The 21,402-nt window shown below is 39.7% G+C and overlaps 2 protein-coding genes and 1 pseudogene across 3 annotated transcripts; 1 reads left to right on the top strand and 2 right to left on the bottom strand.

The window, feature by feature from the left end:
* Positions 1-7,645: 7,645 nt before the first annotated feature.
* Positions 7,646-9,894, bottom strand: LOC149373239 (F-box only protein 2-like). Of its 2 annotated transcripts, XM_089597598.1 has the most exons (4): positions 9,863-9,894; positions 8,184-9,644; positions 7,955-7,983; positions 7,789-7,870 (listed from the first exon to the last, which is right to left on the bottom strand). In XM_089597598.1, the coding sequence occupies exons 2-4, from the start codon at positions 8,757-8,759 to the stop codon at positions 7,852-7,854; spliced, it is 624 nt and encodes a 207-aa protein (XP_089453724.1). In that variant the 5' UTR covers positions 8,760-9,644; positions 9,863-9,894; the 3' UTR covers positions 7,789-7,851. The 2 variants fall into 2 exon arrangements, with proteins under 2 accessions (XP_089453723.1, XP_089453724.1); XM_089597597.1 differs by lacking the exon at positions 9,863-9,894 and having other exon boundaries at positions 7,646-7,870; positions 7,955-8,098; positions 8,184-9,324.
* Positions 9,895-10,493: 599 nt separating this feature from the next.
* Positions 10,494-15,157, top strand: LOC106636992 (5'-3' RNA helicase armi). Its single transcript, XM_014349606.2, has 6 exons — positions 10,494-11,650; positions 11,967-12,852; positions 13,144-13,745; positions 13,805-14,377; positions 14,460-14,705; positions 14,795-15,157. The coding sequence occupies exons 1-6, from the start codon at positions 10,625-10,627 to the stop codon at positions 15,110-15,112; spliced, it is 3,651 nt and encodes a 1,216-aa protein (XP_014205092.2). The 5' UTR covers positions 10,494-10,624; the 3' UTR covers positions 15,113-15,157.
* A 4,762-nt stretch (positions 15,158-19,919) lies between these two features.
* Positions 19,920-21,402, bottom strand: LOC149373238 (uncharacterized; annotated as a pseudogene).

Here is a 21,402-nt window from a genome sequence, read left to right as displayed (position 1 = left end):
ACAATCCATACGGATTTTATAACTGGAATTTTTGTATTGTCAGAATATCAATGTAAGAAAAAAATATACGATAAAAATAAATATCCATATGGATTTTTATATAGACTGATCCATGTGGATTTCCATATGAATGGATCCATATGGAACAATCCATATTGATTTGATATCTGGAATTTCTTTTTTGTCAGAATAGTAGTGGGAGAATGAAATATATAATAAGAGTAATTATCTATATTGATTTTGATATTGACTTATCCATATTAATTTCCATATGGATTTTATATCTGGAATCTTTGTTTTGTCAGATGAGCAGTGAAAAAATACAATATACAATAAGAGTAATTATACATAAACATTTTTATATGGACTTATTAATATGGGTTTTTATATAGACTAATTTATTCGTCATATCTGCATTCAGCGTGAGTGTAAAATGCATACAGCACTTATATATCGCATTAATTTGAATAAAGATTTCCCCATTAATGGATCCATATGGAACAATCTATATGTATTTTATATCTGGATTTTTTATTTTGTCATAATAGCAGTGTAAGAATAAAATATGTAATTAGAGTAATTCTATATATGAATTTCCATATGGACTTATCCATTTGGATTTCCTTATGAATCAATTTATATGGATTTTTATATAGATGTATCCACTTGTCATTTCTGCATTCAGCGTAAGTGTAAAATGTATTTAGCACTTATTATATTTAGCAGTAATATGAATAAAGATTCCTATATGGATGTATTTTCGTTGTACATCATTAAATGTTGATACTTGTGTACATAATTGGACACAATTTTTTGGTATACATTACTCAGGCAGATATCCTTAATACTATTTTACAGATCAGGCCTTATGTGTTTTAAGCACAAGTATAAATTCAAAGTTATTCGATCAACATACATTTAAAAGTGCGTATTTTTTTTGTAGAAGTAATCGCTGTCTTTGTTTGATGGATTCCAATACGGATCATTCCATATAAAATTGTTTATGAATCCATCTATATAGATTTTCATAGGGATGCGAATTATGTTGAAGGCAAGACACCCCAAGTGGTACTCACGTCTACGTCGAGCAGAGAGCCAGCCCAGTTCCAACCGTAATGGTGTAATATGAGCATCTCTGGGAATATTGCTGGCTACGAAGCGGACACAAGCATTAATGGCTCTCTGCATTTTTAGATTGCGCGTGACATCCAGTCGAAAGAAAACCGATGAAGCATAGTCCAGATGCGGAAAGACCAGAGATTCGATCAGAGATTTGCGTAAGGTACGAGTTAGGGCATGTCTATTGAATCGCAGGGAACGGAGTGTGTTATGTACTTTCTGGTTGATCTTATTAATCTGTGGGGACCAGTGGAGTGTGGGGGTGAAAACAACGCCCAGGTTCAATGCCTTCTCCACAACAGGGATCGCGATGCCATGAATATGAATGGGTATGAGGGATGATAGATCTAGGCGTGAGATGTAGGCGAGGCTGCCGAGAACCATGGCCTTGGATTTCCGCGGATTGAGACTTAGGCCGTTACAATGAGCCCAGGCCGCAATGGCTTCAAGGTCACGATTCAGGCGGGCAATGGCCTCATTAATGGACGCAAATGGACAATGAAGGTATATTTGGGTGTCGTCAGCGTAAATCATATGTTTAGAATAAGAGAGAGAGGCGGGGAGGTCATTTATATACAAGGAGAATAGGAGAGGGCCAAGGACACTTCCCTGAGGAACACCCGTGAGAGCAGGTCGCCAGTTGGATATGGATTTTCCGTTACCCCCCCCCCCCCCCCGATGGCTTGTTGACGATTAGAAAGGTAGCTATGGAGAAGAGTTAGAGCACTATTGGAGAGATTGAGATTTTTTAATTTGTGGAGAAGTTGCAGGTGGGGGACAGTGTCGAAAGCTTTAGAGAAGTCGAGAAGAACTAGTATGGTGACCTCCTGACAGTTTATTGCTTCTCTAATGTCTTCAGTTACGCCAAGAAGGGCGGTCTGAGTGCTGTGCCCCCTCCTGAAGCCAGATTGACGGGGATTTAGAAGATTATTGGATAAGATGAATTTAGAGAGCTGTGAGGATAAAATACGTTCAAATGCTTTTGAAAGTTCGGAAAGAGACGCTATGGGACGCGTATCAGATGGGGAGGAGGGGTGACGCATTTTAGCCAGGGGGAGCAACAGTGCACTCTTCCAGAGGGTGGGGAAGTGCGAATGTTGTATTAGGCTATTGAATAGAAATGTGAGAAAGGGTAGGATGAAACCGAGAGTAAGGCGAAGCATTGAGTTCGATATACCATCATGTCCAATTGCTTTAGATGAGGATGTGGTGATGGTGTGAAGTATTTCGTCAGATGTTGTGGGTTCAAAATGAAAGACTGGTGTCGAAGAGTGAGGAGGAGGGGTGCGAAGTAATGTATTTAGGTTGAGTGAAGTGAGTGGTGAAGTAGATGCGAGGACGATGGAAAATGTAAAGATAAGAGTATCCGGGGAAAAGAGCTGTGTGGGCGATGGAAGGTTTTGACTGGTGAGGTTGAGTTTGCGAATGGCGGTCCATTTATCTTTTGAATTTCGGGATGAATTTATGAGGTGAGCGAAGTGGGAGTTTTTAGCAGTGGAGAGACTATTCGATACCCTGCTGCAGAGGCGGCGATAGCGCTCAATATCTGTTGACAGGCCAGACCGTCTGGCATCACGATACGCCCTGTCTCTCACTAACATCATGTCCCTGATCTGATGAGTGACCCACGGCTTTCTTCGCGATGACAAGGTGATCCGTCTGTTTGGAGCCAGTCTGTCAAAGGCTTCAAGTATAGTGGTTGAGAAAAGAGTTGTCAGGGTGTCGAGAGATTGCGGGTTTGGTTGGGTGCATGAATTGATTAGAGATGAGAGGGATGGTGTGATATGGAATGAGAGTGCTTCGGAGTTTATGTGTTTGAGGTTGTGGGCTGTAATAGTTTTGGTTATACTTGGTATATGGAGAAAACGAAGGGTGATTTCGATCCAGTCATGACCGGCTATGAAGGGTGCGGTGGACTGTTGGTAGCGAATTAGCGAGGTTGGGTCTTTTATAATAAAGATATCTATCCAGGTGTGCGAGGGGTTATTGTGGTAGAAGGCATGGTGTGTCAGATTGGAAGGAACCAAGTGTAGGTAGTATTCTGAGATCATAGTGGAGAGAAACTGAGAAGAGATGGATGAAGTGAGCATGTTGATGTTGAGATCGCCAGTGATAATGATATTAGAGTAAGCCGGTAGATGATCTGAAAGTGTGTCAAAAAAGTGGTGTGAAAGAGATGCTGCGGCGCGTCGATAGACAATGGCCACAAGTGTTCTATGCAAAACAACTGCTATTTTGAGGATAAGGAATTCTGGTGTGTTATAAAATTCTGGGTCCGAGCTGGCAAGAATTGTTGTCTTGAAGGAATCCCGAATGTAGGCGCCAACACCACCCCCTTCCTTCCCTGCTCTGTCAACCCGAAACAGGGAGTAGCCACGGATGCCGACAACCTCATCCAGCGTATCTGGCGTAAGAAAGGTCTCAGTAACCGCAATAACATCTGGGGACCTGTCAGCAGCTCAAAGTTCGAGTTGTGTGTGATGTGGATGGTTGAGACGGTTTATGTTGGCGTGGATGACAGTGATGGAGTTTGTTGATTGATGAATGGGGGGAGCGTGATTAGCTGTGTTTAGTCATCGTTGGGGTGGGGCAGGTTGGGGAGGTAGATGGACAAGATCTTCAATCGAAGAGATGGGTATGAGATCGGCTGAGCGGCTGGGTCGCATAAAAACACATAAGTCCTTGACTATCGGTGGCAAGTAATTAAGGCGTCGCTGTGCCTCTCTTGCCTTAAGTAAAAGGCAATGTATGTGAGCCAGCCAAAGAGGGCAACAAAAGATGGGGGTACTGCCACCGGTCCCGAAAAGATCCTGGGCTCGGACGTTCCTCAGTCGATAAGACTGAGACACAATCAGGTCCCGAACCCTCGCAGTGGCAAATTCGGCCACAAGCGAGTGAGGCTGAGTGATGTTACTTGAGGGAGTGGCCATTGAGGCTGCGAGGGCCGGTTGTGATTTTCCAACCCATGGTCTAATTCGGATTATGAGATTGGCACAATCTGGTAGGCCTATGGCAACGAGGACCTTAGTCACTTGTGATTTGCAATGCTCAGGAGAGGAGGCGGGGATTCCAATAAAACGAATCTCCATAGAATCTGTTAATGCCGCCCTGGCCTCAAGAGCGCTAAGACGAGACTCGTAGCCTCCGATTGTGGACATCAGTTCATGGTTATTACCTAAGTAGATCGTATAAAAACTCCGGAACCAGTCTGGGGTATCCTGTGGTAACGGTGGTGGAGTGGGATTTGGGAGTGATGGAATAGCATTTGAGGGGATGTTCGACATTTGTGTGATGATTGATGAGTCAGGGGAGAGAGATGAGTCAGATGTGGTTGGAGTGCTTGAGAAGTTGATGAATCGGGAGGCCTTAGAGATTTGTGATGATAGTGGTGATGGGGGTGAGAGGAGGCGTTTAGTTGTGGAAGAAGGGAAAAGTGTCGAGGCCGGAGGGGTGTTACAAGCAGGTGTTGTGGGGACGGTTGTGTGTAGATTCGCTATTGCAGGTCAGTAGGTAGATGTGAAGAAATTGTTGTGCAATGCAGCAGGATGGACGCTTGCGGTTTGTGAAGTCAGGTGTTGTTGAGCAAAACGAGTGGAACGTCTCTGAGCATTGCGTGCAGACGGCTCTGGTGTGGTTCCCTAAAATAAGTTGTTTGCATATATTACAAATTAGGCAGTCGTTTGGCATGAATGCATGCGTATTAAAAAAAATATAATAAAAATAGAAGTAAACGAGTAGTAGTAGAGTAGCTGAAGCAGGCGGCGTGGCAAGGCAGGTAGCGCAGTCAAGGCACTTTACACGGCACTACGGCAGCCGTCAGGAAAACACCAACAGTTTGTAGCAGACGTCAAATGGCAATCGCTGTACGCAGTGAATCAAGGCATGCGCACATTGAATAATGTAGGTAATGGTTGGCACAGGCGCAGGCCTAGGTGTGTGAGTTAACGATTCTCTCTGTGATTAAAGAGAGAGAGAGAGAGAGAGTAGTATAGACAGTGCGAGAGAGAGAGAGAGAGAGAGTTTGGGTTGACGAGACGAGGTGTACAAGAGACCGCGAGGTGCATGCTTGGGAGTGTCGCCATTGTTCGCGCGTTTTGTTGTGTGTAGATAGAAGAGTCGAGAGAGAGAGAGAGGCATCGTCGAACAGAGAGAGAAGGTTGAAGGTTGAAGGTTTTTATTTATGACCTTAGGGTAAAACCCCATATGGCCTATCAGGATTGTACAAATGTTAAAGAACAGCATGATATAGTAAAAAATCGCTCTCTCAACATATGATGCAGTCACTATAGGTGAAAATTAACAAATATATAAATACAAGTTCGGCAAATCAAACAAAGGTAAGGTCAAAAAAGCAGGTAATATAGACTAAACTGTAAAAATAAACAAGAAATAAAGTAATACTAAATTCACAAGATATCGTATAAGCAGCTTACAGGTACCCACACGGCAACAGCGGTGCTAAGGCTGTCAGGTTTGAGAGGAGGGTAAATATTATCATATTCATATCGAGTTTGACACGGGAAAGGATATAAGGTGAGGGAAGAGAAAAACATGATAACTATTGATCAGTAGGCAGACTCTCCTCCACGACTCGGATCTCCCAGTCGTGTATATGAAACTCCAACAGCCTATCAAAAAGCAGTCTTGAAAGCAGTGAGCGACAAATCAAAGGAAAAGGGCGCAAGAAAATTCAGCAGGTATGATGCCTGTACATGAAACGAATCTCTGAGTGCCTGTGTGCGCTGGTTCGGTATTTGCAAGGGGGGCAAAGCTCGATGGGTAGGCACTCGGGCTAACGGACGATATTCAGTTAGCGAAAAAATCGAGAACAGGTAGTCAGGGCATTGATGTTTGATGGTTTTGAACGCAAGTAGGCCCATAAAAAGTTGACGCCTTCTGGCTACGGATAGCCATTGAAGTTTGAGCCTATGCGGGGTAACGTGCGCTCTTCTAGGGAGACCACCAATAACAAAGCGCACACAGGCATTGAGCGCTCTCTGGAGCTTTAAGTTCCTTGTTGCGTCTAGAACTGTACACACCGCGCAGGCATAATCAAGGTGAGGAAACACCAGGTTTTTAACCAACAGCTTACGAACGGGAGGGGTCAATGCATGCCTATAGAATTTGAGGGACCTAAGGGCAAAGTGAACGCGCTGTACGACTCCATTAACATGTGCTGTCCAGTTCAAAGTGGGGGAGATAAGTATCCCAAGGTTTTTGACACTTCCATAAAACGTGACAAGGGCCAATTCTAACCCGTGGAAGGTCAGCCAGATCAAACTGCGACGTATATATCTGGCTACCCAGCAGCATCACTTTGGTCTTCTTAGTATTAAAGGCAAGGCCATTCTCCACCGACCAGTTGACAACCGCAGACCCGTCCTCCGACGACAGTGCAGCACCCCCCTCCAGGTCAGCCAGAAAACAGTGTAGGTAGATCTGGATGTCGTCCGCGTAAATCATATGGGAGCAGTGTTTGAGAACACGTGGCAGATCATTAATAAAAAGCGCAAACAACAGAGGTCCCAACACACTCCCTTGCGGAACACCAGCCTCAACCGGTCTAAATTCAGATAGAGCACGACCCTCGGCACCGACCGCCTGAACCCGGCCTGACAGATAGGACCTAATAAACGCAATTGCAAGATTGTCAAAGGCCAATCTGTGAAGTTTTTGCAGCAATTTGTCATGAGGTACAAGTTCGAAGGCCCTCGAGAAGTCAAACAGGACTAACAGGGTCACCTTACGTTGATCAATGGCTATCCTTATATCGTCCGTGACCCTGAGCAAAGCAGTCTGTGTACTGTGGCCGCTTCTAAACCCAGCTTATCGTGGGTCTAAAAGACCATGTCTGTGCAAGTGCCGGACAATCTGCTGGTGGAGGATCCGTTCGAAAACCTTTGACAGCGCTGGTGGAAGGGCAATCGGTCTGGTGTCTGCCGGCGAAAGAGGAGCTCTAATCTTGGCCAACGGAGAAAGAGAGAGAGAGAGAGAGAGAGTACAGTAGTGTGTGAGATTGGAGATGGAGTGTGAGTGTGTGCATAGTATAGTGTAGGTCTAGGACGAGCAGGAGTCCCTCCTGAAACAGGACGAGCCGGACGTGGTAGAGTGCGCTCACGGCTCGCGTGGTGCGAGGCGGAGTCGCTGCAGCGCAGTCCAGAGGACGAGGTGAAGCGTTGTGTCGTGTATTGTGAAGAGAGAGACTGTGTATTAGTGTAAGTGATTAAATAAAAAAATAGTTTAAGGTATTTGTTTGTGCGTTAATTATTAGTTCTCCTGGTAAAACGGGAGAACTCCCGTGCTAATCCCCCTTTTTCAGGAGCAGAAACCCAAGAGATGAGAGGGACAACGGTGACGAACGTGATTGAGATTGCTAATGCTGCGTCGGCGCCTCTTTTCATTTTAGGTCAAGAAGCAGTGTTACACTTATACTTTTAAAAATTTATAAGTTAGTGAATCAAACAGCTATGCTGTTAATACTTATTTTTAACGCTTATTTTACACGAGTAATGAAAACACATATATATTTGTTTTTTCATATCTTGTTCAAAAATAATTGTTTTTACTTATGCATGAGAATACATCAATCATCTTCATCCACCCTATTGTTGAATACAGGTAATTCTAGTTGAATGCAAGCTCCTCCCATTTTCGCACCATAGTGACCAGCCCAAAATTGTTTATCATTTCCACCATGAGAAAATCTTATTTTTCTCAGTCCTTTTCCATATCTTAAGAATCTGTGCTCAAACTGAAATGGTGAATTTATATTTTTATGTTCATTGCAAATAGCTTCTAATAAGTTTAACCGACCTTGCAAGTTTCTAATACTTACTTTGTGCCACTGGTTCTGTTCCTCTCCTTCTATTTGTTTGAAAAAATTTTTAGAATCTATTACAACATCATTTTCTGTTAACAACTCAATAGTACATATGTAAATAGCAGAACAATCCCAACGACAGCTATAGTATTCGCTTACCTGGAAAAAATTAGATAATCAAATAATAAGTCACTATTAACAATTATTTTAAATATATTCCTAACAAAATAATACATCTTACTACCTTGATGGGAGGCTGAAAAACATCTAGAAAGTGTTCTGAGACCCCTTCATTAGTTAAATCTACAACTTGATATTTCCAGCATTTTCTATAAGATGTAACAAAACAGTATAAATCTCTCTTAAACCTATCATCATCTGGCAGCTCTGGCACACCCTGTGGGGGACATTCCACTTTCCAACCATCGCCACCATTGTATACAATTATCCATTCTCTAGACAGTCCTTTGTGCCCGGAGTGGTTCTTCAACAAATTACGACCAAATTTTCCATCACATAAATAGTAGTACATTGTCCATGGAGCTGTGCTGCCATACGCAGTTAATGACTCCTTCAATATTATCTCAGCTTTTCTTTTCCAAACATAATCTTGGATGAGAATATTCCAACGCTTACAGACTAATTGACAGGCAAGTAATGATTTGTAATCCACCCAGCCAAGAATTTCTAGAAGTAACTCTTCTGGAATATACTTATCTCCAATAACGTAGCCATTATTACTCTCCTCTTCATATGGCACACGATCTTTTGATACTGAGGTAATCATTGTTTTATTAACTAATATCTGCACTGGTCCCATTAAGCACTTGAGTTAACGGTTTTATGAAAAATCCAACTTCTTTTGACGTACAGGGACACAGAGAGACATGATGGGGCCTTCTTAGCATGCGAATACGATAAGTGATAAGAGCGATGAATAAGAAAATAATGGGAATCAGAGGAAAAACAGCAAGAAATGAAAGAATGAGAGAAAAAAAGAATTGATGTACTACTTATACTTTTTTTAAATATCAGATGGGGCTGTCGGCTGTCAGCCTAATATTTAAAAAAAAAAAGCATTGTGCATCATTACATTAGGTTCGTTTGGGGCTTAGCTTGGAGCAGCTCGGAGCTCCTCCGAACTTTGCCCCAAAACACGCGTTTTGCTCCGAGTTCATCGGAGCGACTCCGAGCAAACTCCTACAGTCGGTATATCTATACCTTAGAGGATTTATACTTACGGTCTTGGCCATATAAATATTTACGTCTTGACCATAAATATAGACATACTGACTGTAGAAATTTGCTCGGAGTATCACTCTGGTGAGCTCGGAGCAAAACGCATGTTTTGGGGCAAAGTTCAGAGGAGCTCCAAGCTGCTCCAAGCTAAGCCCCTAAGCGGCCTAAGCCCCAAACGAACCTATTATTCCCTTAGAGCATGTAGATGTAGACCAGTGTTCAAGTATGGGCAGTGTATTCACCCGGTGAATGTTTTATTTCACCGTCATACTTTTTTACAGTTTATAGCTTAAGTATAATCACCTGGTAAGGTCCCGAACAGAAATTGAGTTCAGGCACTGAATAGGTCCTGGACAGGTGCCTGAACTGCCTGCGTAGGACCTGCTCAGGCATTAATGGAATTTCATCCAACGATGTGCACAGGACCTGCTGAGGCTCCTGCACAGGCAGCCTCAGCTCAGGCAACCTGGACAAATATAATCTAGTCCTGAACTGACTTTCATACAATTAAATAGTAAGGTTATGTTACATAAAAAAATGTTTTTAAACAGAGAAGTTAATTTCAGTAAAGTTTTATGGGATACAGATAAGCTGGGAATGTGATATTGCAATATTTTTGAAATTTTATCCATGTGGCTATTTGCAATAAAATACTCTCTTTTCCATTTCCGAAGTTGTACATACAAATCACGAACTTCATCAATATTGACACTTGTTTGTTTTTTGTTTTTTTTTTCTTACACACTGTCATTAGTTATGTTTAATTCTTCAAAAATTTCTTGCTGAATATCGCTCTAAATTTCTTGCTTATCAAACTGTACAGCTGAGTTTTCACTAATATTATCTGTTAGTTTAGCTTTTTTATTATTATCACCATTAAATCTGTATGGTTCTCTTTTTTCCGAAATTTTTCTTTTACGAACAATTTACATTCTATATTTATTTCGCGTCTTTCGTCGAGAATAATGGTTTTGCTCCATTTTAGATTAATTGAAAAAAAGGTTAAGACTGTACTGTAGTAGCAGACAGTTGATGTCAGTTCAGGCAAGAGCACCGGACCTGTTCAGGAACTGCGTGCACAGCCTGAACTTACAAATGCATAAAATGCCTATCTTGCCTGTGCAGGACCTGCACAGGCAGTCAGGCAAGCTACGGCACATTTCTATTCGGGCACCGACAGTTAGTACAGGTTGACGCTAGCGCCGCCCGACTATGCGGCGTTACCACGACCTACGTAACTTAACTGCTGGCAGCATTTGCGGAATACACCCTATGTGAACAGCTCCATTATCTCTATGTTCAGGATAGGTTCAAGTGTTCAAGTCAAAACATGTGTCTGACATATATGTGATGCATTAAGTTAGGCACAAGGCATTAATCAAAAATATTTTCTCTTTAATTTTGACGTACTGCATATGAGGAAAAATAACTAGCGGTTAAGGCAGGATGTTCTCGTTACTAAGTAATTTAGCCAATAATGTATTTAGTATTAGGGGCAGCGGTTGTAGCGAGGAGTCAGTTGGAGCCGAAATACCGGTAGTAGTGTCGAGCCACTGTGATAATGACAAACCTACCCTAGAAAAGGAAATCGAAAAAATGCTGATGGAGATCGGTGACATTCGTGCAGAAGCCATCGAGGGTGAGCCTGAGCCTCAGCTTAATTTGGTCTCCGAGCAAGACGACGTAGGCTGTTTCTACGCCTATGGCACTGTCAGCCGTGTCAGCGTAAACTTTATCCTCATTGATAACCGCTATATGTGCGAGATGAAATACGTCGTGCCAACAGGTCTTGAAAAGGGACACAGGGTCGTCTACATGGGCTACAGAACCAGCAAGGGTGAAGAGCTCAAGGTGCGTAAAATTCTCTACAAGGCAGGGTCCGAGTGGGAACCTCCATTAAAGATGCAGCTCGACGAGACTGATTCTGACTGGCACGAGAACGCCACGGAATCGTTAACTCGTGAGACTAGTCTAGAAGTTGATGTTGAACTAATGCAGAGTCTCTCAGAAGACACAAGATGTGCGCCTCTACAGCCTGACTTCAAGAGACAGATATGCTCAAGAGTGCACGTTGGCAAAGTAGAAAGAAGAAACGGTAGAGAGCTCCACCTTGAAGATAAGACTGTAATAGATCTGGACAAGGTCAAAGCGAAATTCGTTCCCGTTGTTGGTGACTGGTTGGCTCTTGATTGTTGGTTCGAGTCAAATGAGAACATTCCCAATTTCCAAGGTGAGATACTGGAGATCAAAGAGATCCGACCTCACAAGATGTTTAATAAGCTAGGCAAGATTACGGAGTACAATGAAAATGCACAGTACGGAGTGGTGGACAAAATTATTGTGTTTAATAAACGTGCTTGTCAAGATGGTTATTTACCTTGTGTAGGAGATAAAGTAGTTGTACAAAGTATTGAAAGTGATCAAATGATGCAGATACACTGGAGAGCGCTTAATGTTGTTCCAATGGAAGAAGTGAGTATTAAACATGTATTGATTGAACAAAATTTATTGTCATGATTTATTAAGATAACATCAACGTGTTAAACTAAATGCTAGACTTGAGAGTGGGTGATACTTGCCGAGGTATCACATTTAATTCAATCTCTTGACAATGCTTGACCACATCAGCTTTTCTGAATGTTGTCACTTGATTATTTAAAATTGTGTACATTGATTGGACACATTTGATGAATGTTTTCACTGTATGCCAAATGAAGAGTCAATAGGTCTCTCATTAAATAAGAAAAACTTATTTGCCAACAAATGTATTTTTTTTTTTTTTTAACAGGCACCCAATAAATATGAAATATCAGCGGTGAAATTTGAACCTCAATGGTCTCCTGACGAATTACAAGAATTACTAGCTGATAAACGAAATATCGAAATTACATGTGATACTAGTATTACTTTGAACATTGAAGAAGAAAAGATAATAAAAGTAAAAATAAAGAATAATGGCAATTTCAATCAAACATTTAAAAAGTGCGTCTTTTTGTCGAGAAAAGTTAGGTCTCGATTATCTCTAGTGATGTCACAAAACAAAAATCTAATAACCATACAACCAGAGCAAGAAATTACTTATTCATTTAAGTGTATAGCAAGATTTGTCGGGCCCTCTAAAGAATTCGTTGTATTTCATTTTAAAGATTTCTCAATTGCGCGAATATTTGAAATTACAGTTAAGAGTATTAAGCCTTGTATTTTGCCTCAGTATGAAAACTTGTGTAGCCCCTACAATACTGGACAAAATTCACAATCATTAATACCTCTGGAATATGAAGACGGTACGTACATAAAAGGTATTAAGCCATACAAGCCAGCAAAATTTATTGCAAAACGTCCTGTCACTTGGAAAATACCACCTATCCTGTGGTCCACGATAGAAATAATCATGCAAGATAAGAAAACTCGCTCTGAATCAGAATTTGCTTTACAAGAGAAAGTGCCTTGTCTAAACCAAGCATTGTGTTTTGGTAATTACAAACAACGGTTTGATTATTTGTTGTACTTGGAAGAAATCGCATGCATCATTAACATGAAGAAATTTAAGATGGACAGTGCTGTGTTGCATAGAAGTCAAGAATATTTATCACTGAATGTTCCTGGTCTTGCTGAAAGGAGACCATCACTAATAATCGGTGATAGAGTGATAGTACGCTTTAAATGGTCCAAAGGTATTTATCATTTTATAGTAATGTATAGTTTTTATTAGCGTTGCTCATAATTTATGCAAACAATGACGTTTCCAAGTTGAACTTCGTAGATGTACACAAAGTATAACTGAAACATCGTCAGTAATGAAAAATAACATGATGGTAGAAAACTTACAACAAAAAATTATGCAAATAGATTCTGGAAGCCCAGCTTACTAAGTTTTATAAGCCATTTACATTTATTAATAACTGATATCCTTAACAAAAAGTCGGAAGTATAGAGTAGGGTTAACATAAATTTGTATTTTACAGACTCCAAGTACTATGAAGGCTACATTCATAAAATAAAAAGTTCAGATGTATTCTTAAAGTTTCATTCTAACTTTCACGAGTCTTACAATGGTGAAGACTGTCAAGTGGAGTTCAAATCCTCAACTACAGTGTTGCAACGAAGTCATACAGCCATTGGCGCTGTGATAAACAACCTTGGCCAAGATATTTTATTCCCTACAAGAGTCCATTTAAAGAAACCCCAATATAACTTTGTAGAAGAGGGTGAAGAAGCTGAAGAAAATGAACAACCAAAACTATCAGAACTCACCAATGCTGAAGAGCGCTTAAAGCTCGTAGAGTCAATTGTGTACAAAAGAAACTTGAAATGGTTTAACAAGAAGTTAAACATTTATCAGAAAAATGCGGTAAAAAATATACTGAAAGGTCTCGCGCGTCCATTGCCATATGTTATATTTGGACCCCCAGGTACTGGAAAAACTGTAACTGTAGTCGAGGCCATTTTACAAATTTATTTCACAATATCAGAAAGTAGCATTCTCATTGCCACACCATCAAATAGCTCAGCTAATCTCATTGCAGAAAGATTGTTGGATGCCAAAATACTCCTGCCTGGTGATTTGGTAAGAGTAGCTAATTTGTTAAACAAAATTCACAATAATTTCAAATGTAAAAATTGTAGGTGCGTCTAGTTGCCCACCACTACTTGGAAAGCAGCGCGATACCCGAGCAATTAATTCCGTACTGCATGACGGGAGATATAGCAGAAGAAGGTACTCGCTCTGGAGTTAATCAAACTGATCCACGAGGTTATCAGACTCAAGTAACAATGCGGACTATATGTCGTCACAGGATAATCATTGGAACTTGCGCAGCCCTTGGAGTCCTGTACAATATGGGTTGCAAGATTGGACACTTTACCCACATATTTGTTGATGAGGCAGGCCAGGCGAGTGAGCCAGAAATCATGATTCCTTTGAGCTTAGCTCACAAAAATTCAACTCAAGTGGTGCTGGCTGGAGATCCAAAACAGTTGGGTCCTGTAAACCAAAGTCGATTGGCTGGATATTTTGGCCTAAACGATAGTTTTCTTGTAAGATTACTCCAACAATTTCCCTATCAAAAGGATCCTGAAGGCTTTGAGGCTGGATTTGATCCTCGGTTAATCACTAAGCTCCTGATAAATTATAGAAGCTTGCCAGATTTGCTGGCCTTACCCAACAAATTATTTTACGATTCCGAGCTGATACCGCAGGTTTGCAAAATATTTGTGGTGTGAAACATTGTTTACATTGAATTTTGATTTTACAATTCTAATTATGTAATCAATTTAATAGGTCGACCCCAAATACAGCAAAGAAGCTGAGCTGTTAGAACATTTACATGATGTATTACCAAAGAGACTTGGAGCTCCTCCCCCAGTTGTTTTTCATTGCGTGTATGGAACAAATATGCAAGACCCAGACAGTCCAAGTTGGTATAATCAAGAAGAAGCAACACAGGTGTATATTTATTTACTAATGCTCTACAATCATGGCTTGCATCCTGATGACATTGGTATCATTACGCCATATGCCAAACAAGTACGAACTTATGTTGACTGTTTTATTCTTTTCAATTCTTATTATTGTCCTTTAAATACTTTACTTAACATTAACTTTTATTAATACAGGTTTTTCATATAAAACATCTTTTGGCTCATATGGAACTTGAATCTCCCAAAATAGGAAGTGTAGAAGAATTCCAAGGACAAGAAAGAAAAGTCATCCTTCTTTCAACGGTCAGAACATCAGAAGCTAAAATTGAAGACGATGTAAGACATTCACTTGGCTTTGTTGCTGCCCGAGAAAGATTAAATGTAGCCATATCGCGTGCCAGAGCGTTACTTATTATTGTCGGTCACCCTAAACTCTTACAGCAAGATGTTTATTGGCGAAATGTTTTAGAGTACTGCAGTGCTCAAAATTCTATGATAGACCGTGATTCATAATGATCAAAGTAAAATCATAATACATCGTTAATTTAAGAAAATTAATCACTATTACGTTTTAGCTTATTTTATGCATTTTATACATCATGATAAGTCTTTTTTATGTAAAATACAATATAAAGCTTAATTTTCTCACTATGACTAGTTTTTATTTGTTCCAAAATATAAAAATCATAGCAAATGTAGATAAGTTTTTTTTGTAATGTAATTAAATTTTAATTCATAAAACATCCTGCAATGTTGCTACAGTAAAACTAGATTTGAAAAATACTTTTCCAAAATGAAATTCACTTTAACCAAATATAATGTCAATAGATAGGGCATTTGTTGATTATATGAAATATTTAATTTAAAATGTGTAAAAAAATTTACTAAGATTATCACTTGTTACCGATTGATATTGCAATCGCGATTTGAATAATTTTAACTTATTTCTCATTAATCATTCAAATTATTACTTTAGTTCTGTAAGTAATTATAAGCGAGTCTGTCTATACTCTATACACCCGGCAGCGCATACGCGAAAAGCTCCCCCTCTACCAAACCGAATTCCCCTTTTCACGTCCCAAATCAAGTATAATTATTTGTCGCGTACGCGAATGATTTTCACTCGCGTGTGCGAATAGGATCAATTTTCGCGTACGCGAATATAAACAATCGTCGCATACGCACTGATGAATCAATTGCCACGTACAAAAGAAAATTAACAATTTCTTATAGTTGGCGTAAGTATTGAATAGACCGTCACAGAGATGTCAAACAAAAATCTGTCACGCACAAACTCACATTTAAAGGTGCAGTACATGACTTATATCTTTGTTTTTTTTATATTTTAGAGTGCTCTACACGTCCGGCTCCTTTAATAAGGGCACTACTATGGGCACTTAGCACTTTGGAGAAGGAAGGGAAGAGGGATGGGAGGCCTCCCATTACTGGGAGGGGGGTAGGGGGAAATTAGGCAATTTTTGTTGCGAGAAGGTCGCCTAAACCCTCCTCGAGGAGCACTGCGTGGTGAAAAAGCACATGCATGTGAAAGACACAGAGGTACTTGCCCAAAAAGTCGAACTGGCCGGGAATCGAACCACGGTCTCCCGCGTGCCAATCCACGACCTAGCCGACCGAGCCACCGCGCGCTCGACCTATATAACTATAGCTTATAGCTATACATTAGAGCTATGTAAATGACTGTAAGGTATAAAATAATTATATAAATATTTTGTACTCTGTAACTATTTTAATAAAGATAGTGAACATATCTCTCTGAGGCCAGTTTACTTGAATATTAAAAAAAAGACTAAGGTATGAAAAAGATTTTATCATTTGTGTAGAAAAATTATGTTTGAAGTAAGAATCTGTATACTAGTAATGTTTGGGTTGGTATATATCAACAAATAATAAGAGGTATTCTTTATTACTAAAGAGGTATTCTTTCATTTTATTAATTCTTATAAGTACTGTCGTGCAATTTTAAATTATATTATTTACTTTTTTTTAAAAACAATTGTTCTCTTATTTAGACCTTTAGGTCGCCCTTTTAGTTTCATTGAATTTGGCAATACTATGCTGTCATTAATATCCTTAGAAGTAGTTATTTTTACAGGATTGTCACTATTAAAATGAAGATCATCAATTTCTATTTCAATATTCTGAGACCATATATGCCGATGAAATATAGTGTAGTAGTCAAGTCTTTTTTTAAATGTTTCTTTGGTCACAATACTGCGCCCAAGTTTACTAATTGATTTGCTATTAATTTCTGTCATTTTTTTGAGTTTTTGATTGATGTTGATTGGTTTTCCTACTTTAGATGTTGCTCTTAGTGAAAAAGTTGCGTTAAGCATTTTGTTTTTAGTTTTTCAACTGAAGTTGTCGAATTTTTGGCTCTGCATGGTAAATTTAAAAGCAAGGGATGGTGTTCGTTGCTGTACTGTTTCATCCAACAAGCCACATAAGGATTTATCAAATAATGGTACGTTAAAAATTTCTCTTACAGCAAAAATGTGACGACATGGTAGCTTGTTTCAAAAAAAAAAAAAAAATACACTCACAAGTGTCTTTAGTAGTTTGTAAAACCGTGTTCGCTCCGTGCATGACACGCAGCGCCGCCCTCGGTGTCAGAATCGCGCAATACCGTACCCCCGTATGATTAAATCGTAACACTGTCGCTTATAGTAGAAAGTATTATTTATTGAATAAGACGTACATACTGCTATCGCGTAAACATCAGCACCCTAAAAAATGGATATGATTATCCAAACAGGCTTTAAAAGTATAAGTTGCAACATAGTTTTTAATAATGAAACGCTGAAAAAAGCTAAAAAATTAGTAGAGAGTGGGCACGTTGCCTACGTACAGGAATATGTAAATAAAGGAGTCGGTTATCTGATCAATTGCTATGTTGTGAGACAAACATCTGTCAGCTTAAATCCATACAAAGTAGAATTATCTGTAAGTACATTATTGCCTCTGCTTAACAAACGTAGGTTATGGTAACATATACATAAATGTGTAATAATAAAAAAAATTCCGTAGGTTAGGTACGAATTTTTGTCTCCTAACAGCCCTAATCCACAGCTCCTTCTGTTTTGTTTCATGGGGTCTACTTGGGAATTTATACAGCACCACCCCCTGCTTTTCTTTCTTGTTGCAATTAACAACGCAGCACTGTCTCGTACGCATTTCGATACTTTGTAAACGTAAACACTGATTCAGATTATACAGCTAGCGGCAGCCTATGAGGCTCTTTTACAGTCAAGCTTGAATCAGATGGCGCCAGGGTACGTCGCGGCTGTTATGGCCGTCTCACTCACACAACATTACTTTTCAGTATTGTATGTATACAGGAAATTAAAGTGTAGTGGTAAAGCGCAATATTTGAAATTTTGAAATGAATAAGGAAGACAAGAAAGAATATTATGGGAGCTTAAAAGTTTCAGAATTGAAAAAGCTTTTAAAAGGGAAAGGAGCAAGAGTCAGTGGAAGAAAAGTAGAACTCGTGGACAGGTAAATGTACATTTTAGGTTATATTTACAAGGCTATTTATGTATTTGTTTACTAATGATTGGTCTCCCAATTGCTTCAAGCCACTTTTTTTTATCACACTATCAGAAGGAAATTTAAATTTCACTTTCTTATCGCAGGATATTACACTGCACTTCATTTTTCCTACCATCTTTAAACGTAAATGCAAACAAAAATTGTCTGCAAACAACAGCAATCATTTACAAAGGTTATGTCTTCTGCTTTGCTCATCACACAGATAGGCTCACGGACACAATACACAACTGTAAATTTGACGGTGTGTAAGTGCGACGGCCATGACAGCCGCGACGTGCCCTGGCGCCATCTGATTCAAGCTTGACTGTAAAAGAGTCTCATACGTCGACTGCTTGGAGTTCTTGCTCTCACGTATACAACATTACAGATAAGTATATGTGTTGTGTACTATATGACAGATGATATTTAATAACCCATTATTTAAAATTTCGGGTGATTTGAAGTGCCTAGCAAAATTATTTATCCGTATTATAGACCCGGTTTGGCTACATAACAATTTTTTTCCGCCTTTGATTTCTCAACTAATTACTTTAAATGAAATAATATCTTTTCTCATATAAGACAACGCTTACTGTACGATTCATGGGGGTACGAGTTCGCCAACTTTGTTCACCTACAGCACTGCAGTCGTTTTTTTTCATCCCCTCCAACCTGATGCACGGAGCGAATAGCCAAGTCTTATCCAGCAACTTGTAAACGTATAATTTGCAAGCGTGTACCTAATAATATTAGGTACACGGTGGTAATCGGATTATCGAAAAAACTGCTTACTTGAACGAGATATCGAATTCCCCGATCAGACCCCTGTACCCTGTACCCTGTACCTACTCTGGTTATCGTTATCCGGTAGAATCATAGAGGTATAAGAATAGAGGGGAAAAGCGCTATACTAGCCCATTAGCGGCAGCGACAGCATAACTAAGTGTAACGGGGCATCTGTCCTTGTTGCCAAAGCCACGTTATTGGCTACTTCTTCGTCCTGAATCCTACAGTTGATTCAATCTCATGTATGACTCGACCAATAACATAACTGCCAGACAAAGACAGATGCCTCGTTACGTAGCGAATTCTGCTGTCGCATATCACGCCCCCTTTTCTCCTCTATTCTTATACCTCTATGGGTAGAATACAGATACGATACACATACTACCATATAGCATCAGAGATCAGAGCTCTCACTCTCACGCTCTCAGCTCTGTGTGTGTGTTTGTGAAATAGCAAAATGAACATGAACACATGTGCAAATGCAGACGGCTGATCAGATTTATATTTAGAATCTGGAAGTATACACGAGATACGGGAGCTATTCACATAGACATTTTTTGCTTATTTCATTGTGAACGTTCATATTGAAAAGGGGGTTCCACTGTTCCGCTTGACTCAAATTGAGTGAACAGATTGAACAGACCTATACTGTGTTGTCTGTCAGTCAACATAGTTGCGACCACAGGCTTTGTTGCCTAATTGAAAATGAGGTATAGGTCTGTTCAGTCTGTTTGCTCACTTTGAGTTTAGCGGAACAGTGGAACCCCCTTTTTAAAATGAACGTTCACAATGAAATAAGCAAAAAATGTCTATGTGAATAGCTCCATACACTTCCAGTGAATTAGCTTTTGTCATTTTATTAAGCAAATATAATGCTTTATCTCATCGTTCTTTACTTATATTTATTGTTGATGTAGTGATTGTACGGGAAAAAATTTTTAAAACGTGAAATTCGCAAAGAAACATATTAACTTTAGGAAATAGTTCAGTGATGACTCATGACCATTTTCTCGATTAAATCCTTATCAGTCATGAATGCACGCACTTTATAGACTGTATCTTTATTCTCGTCCTTAAACTGTTGCAGGAATCTCATTATTGTTTCTTTTTCTTCATTAGCTAATAGACCAATGGCTGCAATTAAACAATTTCCATTCGAATCCCTGAGGGAAAGAGTTATTACAGTTAAGTTACATTTTAGTGGATTGTATGTGCCATCAATGAATACGATTTCAGGCCAAGCTCGGAAGCTTTGGCGCTGTTTAATCCGATGACCTTGCCTTAGGTGGCTCGGCCGCCGTATAACAAAAAGGAAGTTACTTTATTGTGAAGCACTGAATTCAATTGCATGCATATAATTATATTTAACACTACACTGGATATTAGGCTATAAATAATAACACAAGAATTTGAAGGAAAAAAGGACACGAAGCCAGAAAAAACCCTTTTTTTATTTAATAACTACAAACTGAATGAATATGACGAAACATACGAATAAGCACGCACGCACGAGAATCACAACAATTTAAACAAACGCATGATTAACGTAAACTAAACGCATTGGAAATAACAAACCCAAGATTTCACCGAGTGCACTCGCGAAATGATTAAATTTTGGCGGTAAATCCACTAAGGAGAGATAATCGCCGGTCAGGGCAAGCGAATTTACCAGAGAGATAGTTTAAGAGGTTTAACCTTTGAGGTACTTTAGAGTTAGATTTGCTACAGAGCTCCGCACGCAATGACTACAACAAAGCGAGTGTCCTGCGAATCAGCAATGCCTAGCACCACTAGTCGAGACTCGAGATTCAACATGGCAACGGTCTGCGCCGTGCGCGCGTTTCTTGTCCAAAGACTGATGCAACATATACCTACATGTAGGTGTGCGCAGTGCATGAGCACGCGCTTGGCCCTGCGAGTAGCGCGTATGCCGTAGCTCCACACTACTAGAGAGACACGCCTGGTCATGCCTACACACACTATCAGGCGACCGAGGCAGTACGGATCTCCTGACGATACGTCGCCCGCCTTTAAATCTAGTACGATTGTACAGGCGCATTTCTTCAGTAGAAAAGTATAAAGCCTTGAAGACTTTTTTGACATCGCAGTTTGGGTTTGGGTTTTCACAAATCACTACACAATTGGCTTCTGCAACAGATAAAAATTTGATGTATATATTTAACGATTGAAAAAAAGTAGTAAAAAATAAAACCTCATCCATATTTATAGAGTATTAGACTAATGTACCTATTATAATTTGTCGTGAAGGCTAAATTTACACATTAACTTAAAAAAATTTTTGAGAAAATGCATGCCTTTAATTAAAAAAAAAATATTTTTTACGTACTGTATGTATTTTTCAACAACTTTACAGCTGTTCCCAGATTGTCATCGTCGTCGCCTCTTGCTTTTTTTACAATGTTTTGTACATCTTTTGCAGTCATATGTATACCTTTAGTTTTTTACAT

The sequence above is a fragment of the Copidosoma floridanum genome, unplaced genomic scaffold, assembly GCF_036245765.1.
Source record: "Copidosoma floridanum isolate Cflo_tuat_1 unplaced genomic scaffold, Cflo_Japanese_pri ptg000034l, whole genome shotgun sequence".
NCBI lineage: Eukaryota > Metazoa > Arthropoda > Insecta > Hymenoptera > Encyrtidae > Copidosoma > Copidosoma floridanum.
This window is presented reverse-complemented; position numbering and strand designations above follow the sequence as displayed.

Coding starts and splice junctions, on each gene's coding strand:
- LOC149373239 (XM_089597597.1), bottom strand. CDS start 8,759: ATGGGACCAGTGCAGATATTAGTTAATAAAACAATGATTACCTCAGTA. Junction 8,099..8,183: donor TTTTTCAGCCTCCCATCAAG/GTAGTAAGATGT, acceptor AATTTTTTCCAG/GTAAGCGAATACTATAGCTG. Junction 7,871..7,954: donor AACAGAACCAGTGGCACAAA/GTAAGTATTAGA, acceptor TCACCATTTCAG/TTTGAGCACAGATTCTTAAG.
- LOC106636992 (XM_014349606.2), top strand. CDS start 10,625: ATGTTCTCGTTACTAAGTAATTTAGCCAATAATGTATTTAGTATTAGG. Junction 11,651..11,966: donor ATGTTGTTCCAATGGAAGAA/GTGAGTATTAAA, acceptor TTTTTTTAACAG/GCACCCAATAAATATGAAAT. Junction 14,378..14,459: donor ATTCCGAGCTGATACCGCAG/GTTTGCAAAATA, acceptor TCAATTTAATAG/GTCGACCCCAAATACAGCAA.